At 41.1% G+C, this 9,124-nt stretch overlaps 1 protein-coding gene across 1 annotated transcript in view; it reads left to right on the top strand.

The window, feature by feature from the left end:
- The first annotated feature begins 1,914 nt into the window (after positions 1–1,914).
- MED16 (mediator complex subunit 16) overlaps positions 1,915–9,124 on the top strand; it is a 56,354-nt gene continuing 49,144 nt past the window's right edge. The window contains exons 1-4 of the mRNA XM_080277443.1: positions 1,915–1,973; positions 3,425–3,574; positions 4,877–5,072; positions 8,757–8,889. Of these exons, the coding sequence (XP_080133569.1) occupies positions 1,915–1,973; positions 3,425–3,574; positions 4,877–5,072; positions 8,757–8,889 (538 nt within the window). The remainder of the gene's footprint in view (positions 1,974–3,424; positions 3,575–4,876; positions 5,073–8,756; positions 8,890–9,124) is intronic.

Below are 9,124 nucleotides of genomic sequence, written 5' to 3'. Positions count from 1 at the left end.
TATACAGGTATGTGCATTGTTATGCTGGGTGTTTTTAGTCCGACTTCTCGTTCTAAGAACACCAGCGACTGAGTGGGGTCCTCTTTCCGGACCGGAAGTAAAGCACCCAAAAAGGAACAGGACATAAAAACCAGGCAGTACACCTTAACACATCTATTGTCTTAATTCCTACACCGTTACAATATAAAACAGAGAGGTATTGGATATACAGTAGACAGGGACACAGAGTTAGCCTTTAACACCAAGATTTACAGTTACACTTGAGACACAGTATTCTTCATGTACACTTAGGTAGTTAATTATAATATCGTGATACCCTTATTTCGTCTTTAGGCAGAATTGGTATTATATAAATTGAGTCCGATACATTAGGGGTGAACAGGGCCAAGAGTTAGTGGGGTGAATGTTACTATAACTAGATGGGGTTCCTTTTTTCACTTTTACCAACTTTATTACATGACTCTTGTCCACACTTAATTCCATTAGCCATTCATTGTTCCGTTCATGAAATTTATTGCATTCTTCTTGTAACTCTCTCCAACAATCTGTTAGTAATTCTTCTTTGTATTTTTGCATCATCAGCAGACATATTTAGATAGCTTTCACTTCCAGTGTTACTGTCTATGTCTAAAATGCCCGCCGTGCTCACCGCCGGACCTCTCGCCTCACCACCCCCCACCCCACCACCGGGCCGCCACCGCACCACCACCCAAGGAGGACACAACGGTGGGGTTAGTGACCCCGATTAAGAGGGTCACCAAGACATTACGATCGTGGGCCCTTGTTCCCCGCAATTGCCCCAACCCCGGGTGACCAGGGAAAGGCAACTACATTGCGGGCGGAGCAATGGTCGTCAGAATAGGGGTGGGACTGAACAGGATTCAGTCTCAGGTAACACCGTATTGACGGCTTTGTTACACCCTCTAGGGCAGGAGGCTCAAGGCTACGGCCTAACAAAGGGTAAGGCGACCCAAGGCTCCGGCCTTAGCACCAGAAAGAGAGAGTTGCCGCAGTGCATCCTTCTCTTGCTGTTCTCCCCTTCAGGAGCAACACCGCGCCGACGGTCTTTATACGTGGCGGGGAAGGAGCGGCCTTGTACGCCCTTCAGTTGCTCTCAGTAAAACGGGTAGGCACTCGGCTCCGGCCGACTCTCTAGAAAGAGAACCGAGCTGCACACTAGTCGTTCAAAGGACGGGAAGCTGACCCATAAGCCCCTAACATAACAAAATGTACCCGATATAATTCGTTGAACTAGGCTGGAAAAAAAATCATAAATAAGCGACGAGTGTATCTTTATTAATAACCACTGCTTAGTGGAAATAAAGTATTTGAATTTGAGTGTTGGTGTTTCAATATGGCGGCCAAAATCACACACCCGCGGCGGAGATAGCCTCTCCATATTATAGAGCTCAGTGTTGTGTCACCGAGCTCTGTAATAGTTTATGTAGAACCAGGACGGCAGTTGTCATGGCAACGTGACATCATCACTTCGGCTGTCAATTATTTCCGAATTGAGAGCAAAACTCGAACAGGCCTAAGAGATCATTTATGGTTAGTTCCTTATGGGGAAAGAACTATTTATTAATTTAAGCATTGTTTGAATTCATTTTCCTTGTTGATCATGACCATGTCAGTTTCTGTTGAAAAGAAATGCACTTTACACATTCTTTATGGAATCATGTTAAATAATTAATCGGTAATACGTACTTTACCTCAATGGGAAGTTGTAGATGTAAACAAACTCGTCGAAGCGTCACTGTTGATTGGATGTAGACACGTTTAGTTTGTAGTTTTCAACATCATGGAATCCAGATAGAGTAAAAAGCAGGCTTTTTCGGACTTCAGAATTAGGACGTATTGGAGAGTTATTGTTTCTTCCCTAATAAGGTGTATTTCGCTAATAATAGTTCAGACATGGACCTACTGTACACCGTTTCAGAGAAGCGTTCGCCAGATGATGCATATTTGAACTCGTAAGTTAAATAGCATATTATGTAAGACAATATGACCCCAGTTTTCAAGTTTAGTTGTGCATCTTAACCGTGAAATATTTTTCAAGCTAAACCAAGCCACGACAGCGATGTACTGCACACTCTTTTCTTAATGGTGCGTTTTTAGTCTTAACTTTTCGGGCCCGAACCAAAAGCACCTGTAGATTCCACAGCCCTTTCGAATGGCTTTTGGGAACTTAACTTGCATGGGGCTGTCTGCATGTGTTGGTGCATTGAAGGTGGTAGTTCTGGGTGACCAAAATGTGAGTGCAGTAAAGGTAATCTTTAAGGAGACATAGGACTACTGCTCAATTTTCAGTACTTCACATCACTGGATTCAGGATATCTGACACAACCACGTTGTATACCATGTTATTTTGAATCTGTCCCACTATAAATTTGTTTCTGGATAGGCTATATATATTTTATTTAATGTGAAAATCCCATATTTAATTACCTGGAATCTCTGCCGATGTCTAGCAGTGGCTGGCCATATTTTTTTTTCATTCATTCATTGCTAGACGCCATGTATCCCAAACGGGGTGGCCAAGGGCTGAGTTAATTGTTTTATAGGGAGGGGCACTAATCCTCCACCAACCCCACTTGACACGTAGGGATACCAACAGCATCTGGTGTTCCCAGGCGGTCACCCATCCAAGTACTAACCAGACCCAACATGCTTATTTACTCTTCTTAATGCGCATTTTTTACATTTGAAAGCTTGCTGTCAAATGCAAGTGAGGTTAGGTTTGGTAAAATTATTAAATGTGCCATTGTTTTGACATGGGATATACTGACGCCTCTAGTCAGAGTGATGGTAAACAGTGCTGCCAGTCGGTGAGATCGTCAGTAAACATTGCTGTGGACAACCTGGCCGCTTCCCACATACAGCTCTGCTCAATAGGATGGAGTCAAAGGGTTTTCGTCTCATTAACTCTCCCCCTCTTACGGACTCCCTTCAACCTCTGTCTCTGCGCTGCAATGTTACATCTTTATCTCTTTTCTATCGCCACTTCAATGGTCACTGTTCCTCTGAACTGTCTGCATGCATTCCTTCACTTCTACGACGGATGCGTAGCACCCGCCTAGCAGCAAACTCTCACCCCTTTTCTGTCCAACTCTCTAATGCAAGAGTTAACCCTTACTCCCAGTCCTTCATTTATGCAACAGGTCAACTCTGGAACTGTCTCCCTCTGTCTGTATTTCCTGCTTCCTATGATCTCCAGTCTTTCAAACACAGTGTGTCCAGGCATCTCGAAATGAATGGATCTTGAATTTGGCTCTCTCTTGTATTTTGTTTTTCTCTTGGAAGGAACAGTTTTGTGGGCTCATTGCCTTTGGTTCCTTCTTCCTCACATAAAAAAAAAAAAAATATGCTTTTTTTTTTTTTTTTTTTTTTTTTTTTTTTAAACTACAGTAACTATTTGTTTCAGACTGTACAATGATGGAGGTGTGTGTGCAGTGTCGTCAAAGAGTGTGGTTGCATTCACACGTATGACAGCAAGACAGGACAGTTACCGTCACCGGACTCCAGTATGCAGTGTTTGTGTGATGGACCTCAATTGCCCTAATGAGCCACACGCGTAAGTAGATAACAGGATTTTTATTCTAGTTGGTAGCTTCTTTTTCATTACAGACATACCCCGGTTTAATGATGCAGTTGGCCAAGTAAAAACCCATCGCTAGGCAGGGTATCATTTTTCGCGGTAGATTTAACATGTAGAGTATAAAGATGCATTTTTGAGCCTTGGGTATTCACCCCCAGCCATGTCCTAAACCCACCCAAATGAGTCCCAGAACAAGTTTCTAGCTAACCTAAACCCCCAAGTAGCTTTAAAACAAGCTAAACTAAGCATATAAGCAGTTTATAACTCACCTAAATGCAAAAATAAAATCTGAAAATAATATAAAATAAGTTTGGAAAAAAAATCTAACTTAGTAAACTGTACCCTAAAATGACGGTTTCCACCCCATGTATGACTAAAACACATTAATCTAAGTCTAAAAAAAGTTTATAAATCAGTGTAAACAAAATTTAAGTCTAAAAGATCATCAAAATCGGTAAAAAAAAAAAAAAAAAAATCCATCGTTATATATACTGGGGTTTGGCCACCGTTCGGTGGGGTAGGGTGGTTTTTCTGCTCCCATCATTATGCTGGGGTACTGCATCAAGGGGTGTTGTATCTCGGGGTCTGCCTGTTTTATGTGAAAATAGCAGTAATAATTATTTTTCTTTACCAGAATATCCATAGTTTGTATTGGATGTGTGCTTTATACCAGTGGATGTGACAGGAAGTGTTAGGAGAAACACATTGAGATGGTTTGGCCATGTGGAGAGAATGCAGAGTGAGAGACTGATGAGGAGAGTATGTGAGTGAGGTGGAGGGGAGGAGGCCAAGGATGAGATGGAGGGATGGAGTGGAGAAGTATATAAGGGGAGGGGTGTGAGCTGGGAACAGGGCAGTGAAATGGCAGGGAACAGCACGGCATGGAGGCGATTTGTTTGTGGCCATCCCTTACGGGATTAAGGCGTCTGGCAATATATAGATAGATAGATTTTATACTTTTCTTCAGATGAAGGCATAGATACCAAGTACTGTGTAGCCCACTCTTTGTACCTCCCTTGTTGGCTTAGCACTTCATTTTTAATCCTGCTGTAGGTAGCAAACTGATACAGTCTCATTTGTCTGCATGTATTTTTTTGTGAGAGAGAATTTGACTCTCATTTTGAAATACATGTATAGCTAGTAGCTATTTAAAATATAAGCACCACATTTGAAATACGTGCATAGTACTGTATATAAAATATAAGCACCATATAGCTACAGGACATACTAGTATGTTTTCTACATATGCTGATGCAGCACATTTTCTCCCATTATTAGTATCCTAGAGTCAGTCAGCAAAGTAGTGTGGCTGGTGTTCAGTAGTGAAGGATCACAGTTGCTGGTGACTCTCAACTCTGGCCGTGTCCACCTCTTCACCAAGGGAGCTGCCATCCATGATTGGACTGCCACACATTCTTGTAATTGGGATGGTGAAGATATACTGCACATTAACTTCTTCCATGGTGGAATCAGGGTTGGTATTACTAGACAGTACTGTAGTAATTATCAGGGTCATTGTCATAATCTTTTGGTAGTTTTTTGTGTTATGGGATGTAAAGTACAGGTATTTAGAACCCGAAAAGGAAGCCGTTAAATGGGAAGGTTTAACAGCAGAGTGACCAGTGAAAAGGGTCTTTACATCCATTAATTGTACATTCAAACCTTAAAACTATTTCCATTCTTAAGGTAACACAGCATCTACAAATTACTTTATAATCACTTTCAAGGTAGATTACGGTAATTCTAGGGAGACAAGTAGGTAAATTGTTTTGCCCTTGCCAGGTGTGCCTTATTGCAAATATCATCTGTTTAGTTCTTTACATAATCACTGTCAGGATTATACTGTACTAAACTTCAGCAGTTTATGATACTGACTGTGTTTCCATGTCTAAGCTGTTGTTTCTCTTACATCTGATGACCAAGGTACTTGATCCCTTGCTACCTCTCTTGCTAAACCTCTAGGTGTAAGATCATCTCTCACTACATTATCTCATATTTTCCTGGGATGGTATCTCATTCTTGTTTCTATATTCACACACTTGAGACCTCCTTTCCCTATTTCTCCATGTCTTAGTGGAAGACCGTACTAATACTTTCTGTACCAAACCTATCTCTCTTCTTTGTTGTAGACACCCTATCCCTCAGTGACATGCTACACATAAATTCTTATCATTTGTATTCATACTGACGTGCTTTTTTGGTCACTTAACGATGTTCCAACCCACTGCAATGACCGCTGTAAACTGGGGTGAATTTGGATTTTGTGTGTGTGTGTGTGTGTGTGTGTGTGTGTGTGTGTGTGTGTGTGTGTGTGTGCCATGTAATCTAGTTTTTAGTTTAGTCCAAGATCTTAAGCATTGTATGTGGAGCTGGTCCACTAGGGTATCGAATCATAGCAGTAAAAAATTTGAAATGTTTCATATATAATTATAGTAAATATAGTAATGAGTGTCCAAATTTGTACTCAAGCTGGTGAATTCGTACATAAATAGAAAATGAATGCAGATGACTATCCTGGGTTCCCAGTTTAGTCTCGGCTGTATGTAGGGCCATTTCAGACGTTTTAGGGCATTAACCCATACAATCCTGCTGTCGGCATGGTGCTGACGATACAAAATGTCTCAAGTAATCCCAGCAACGTGATGGTGCTGAAAGCAAAATTCAAGCGCTGTAGCGGGTCTCTAACTGCTTCAGTCTAGCTAATTTTTTGCTAAAGAGTAGCTTAATGTATTAGCAACATTGTGCACAAGCACTTGTAGCACTGAGTTTGGTTCTGCATGGCTGGGTAACATCAGTGTGCCACTGTTCGTTACAGTGTTAGAATGTCGCGGAAGTCACGCCATTTTTCCGCCTCATTGGGCTGGAGGAGGTGGTTGAAACTGTCACATGGACCCTCTGTCCCTTCATTTAGTGATTCTACAGAAGAGGAAGACCTGGATAACTCTTCTGGGGAGGAATATGAGCCAGTGGAGAAGGATATTGAGAATGGGGATTCCCCCATTCTCCTCCCCTGTTCTTTCTCATCCCGACCAGCTGGGTGGGAAAACGTATCTTACGGCTTGGGAAACTGGGCTAGAAACACGATGGACGGCCATCCTGCTCTTATTTCTCCTATAAGGATTACTTTTTTTTTTTTATTTATATGTCATTTTGGATTGTTTTATGCAATAAAAAATTTTTCCGTTTTTGGTCCGGGATTGGGTGGGTATAAAATTGCAATAATGCCTGGTATGGTACGGGTTGAAAAAAAAAATGTTCTTGCAGTCACTTCTTGACAAAGTAAGCTAATGACTTTAATGAGATATGAACACAATAGCAATTTAATTCTTTCTTTGGTTTAAATAAAACATATTAGAACACTTGTAGATAATATAAATCTAGCTACAAACCATAGTACTGTATATACATAACAGTCATTTCAGACTAATAATATCATCTTTTGGAAGACTAATGGAAAATTAGTTAAAGGTGATATTTAACATGATTATTTGGCTTTACCATTTTCTTGCATGTTTTAAGTTTAACTTAACAATATTATCATATTATAAAGGCACATTTTACTTATTAGTTAATGATCTATCTATCTATTGCCAGACGCAATTATCCTGCAAGGGGTGGCCATTTGACTTTGAGTTATTGGTTTTATGGGGAGGGGCACTAACCCTCCACCAACCCACTTGTTGACATGTAGGGAGCACTTATGGGTTGGTTATGTGGTTACCACCCAGCATTGTAAATGGTTTCTTGGCTTACATTCCCAACTTTACCATTCATATCACTGATCAAAAACACTCTCTCATTCCTTCCAAACTTTTCCATGCACACTTCTACATTTGTCCAGAACTCTTCTCTCACTCTTCTAGCACGATCTTGCGTTGGCGCATACACACACACAATTGCCCACATTTGTATTCCAACTTTCAACTTTACCCACACAATCCTTGACCCAACTGATCCATACTGTCTTATGCTCTTCTTCCATCTTTTACTCACAACTATACATACTCCTTCCTTTGCCCTCTCATTCTCACCTACTCCTGCACATATATCCCATCCATACTCCCATTCTCTCACACTTTCTCCTCTCCATTTTGTTTCAGTTATTCCACATACATCCACTTTCGCACCCTCAAGCACCTGGACAATCTCTCTCTCTTTCACCTCATCATTCGCTCCCCTTACGTTCCACGTTCCTATAACCATGGCCTTTGTCCGGTCCTTGGTCATCATTGTTTGGTCAGTCCTTGTCCGAGGCTTATTGTTTGTTTTTTTAGTTAGTAGTTTGGACGTTGTTGGAAGGACACAAGGCAAGAGTGAGAGCCGTGGAAATGAGTTATTTAAGAGGAGCCTGTGGAGTCACATGGAGAGACAGGCTGACGAATGAGGATATAAAGGAGCGTTGTGGTGTTGATGTGGATGTGATAGGAAGCGTTATGAGGAACACACTGAGGTGGTTTGGCCATGTGGAGAGGATGGAGGGTCAAAGACTGACGAAGAGAGTGTATGTGAGTGAGGTGGAGGGGGAAAGAGGGAGGGGGAGGCCGAGGATGAGATGGAGAGATGGGGTGGAGAAGTATATGAGAGAGGGGGGTGTGAGTTGGGAGTAGGGGAGTGAAATGGCGAGGGACAGGGCGACTTGGAGGCGATTTGTTTGTGTCCACCCCAAACGGGATTGAGGCGTCTGGCAATAGATAGATAGATAGATAGATAGTTTTCCGGGGAGGGGCACTAACCCTCCGCCAACCCTTTTAGTTGCCTTTTACGACAAGCAGGGATACTGGGGGAGTATTCTTAAAAAAAAATCCTGCCCCCAGGGGGTACTGTGATGTACTGTATCATTATTGTTTAACACAAAATATAGTAAAATGTGCATAAATTCTGAGAGCTCATTGACATGATAGTCAACTGTAGAGCGTATTTTTCCGGGTTTAGTCTTGATCACATTAGTCCTATTTCCCTCAAGCGATATGCTGTTGTTTGTTAATAGAAAGTAGCAAAACAGAAAAATAAATAAATAAATAAAGGATGCTGGAGCCTAAAATTTTGTCATGTATATATGTTCATCTGGAGGAATGAAGCACAGTACAGCCTACATCAAATAATTTCTTCATTCCTTTTGAAATTTTACATTGTGATACAGTGTTCATTTAATACACAGACAAGTCTTCAGTCGGGAGATGTGAAAGTACAAGCACCTTATATGGAGAAGTTCACAGCACTGCCTCACAAACCCTCTTTAGTAGACTATAGTCAGTGTGCCATGAATGGATTCTTTGCAATATCGGCATCAGGTAAGTTTTGATCTTTTTAAGCTAAACTGCAGTACCATCATCAGGGAAACTTTGATCTTTTTCAGCTGAACTGATAACATTCACTGACTAGGCAGTTTGTTCAGCTATGGTGTATTTACTTTAATGGTATATTTTTGTATGAAGGTGATTTTTTTTTTTTTTTTTTTTCTTTTTTTACCATATCCTGTTTACTATCTGGCCTGTTATATTAGCAATGCAGTCTTTCTTGTATAAA

The sequence above is a fragment of the Coenobita brevimanus genome, chromosome 70, assembly GCF_032717465.1.
Source record: "Coenobita brevimanus isolate Jiangsu-jjx chromosome 70, ASM3271746v2, whole genome shotgun sequence".
Lineage (NCBI taxonomy): Eukaryota > Metazoa > Arthropoda > Malacostraca > Decapoda > Coenobitidae > Coenobita > Coenobita brevimanus.
This window is presented reverse-complemented; position numbering and strand designations above follow the sequence as displayed.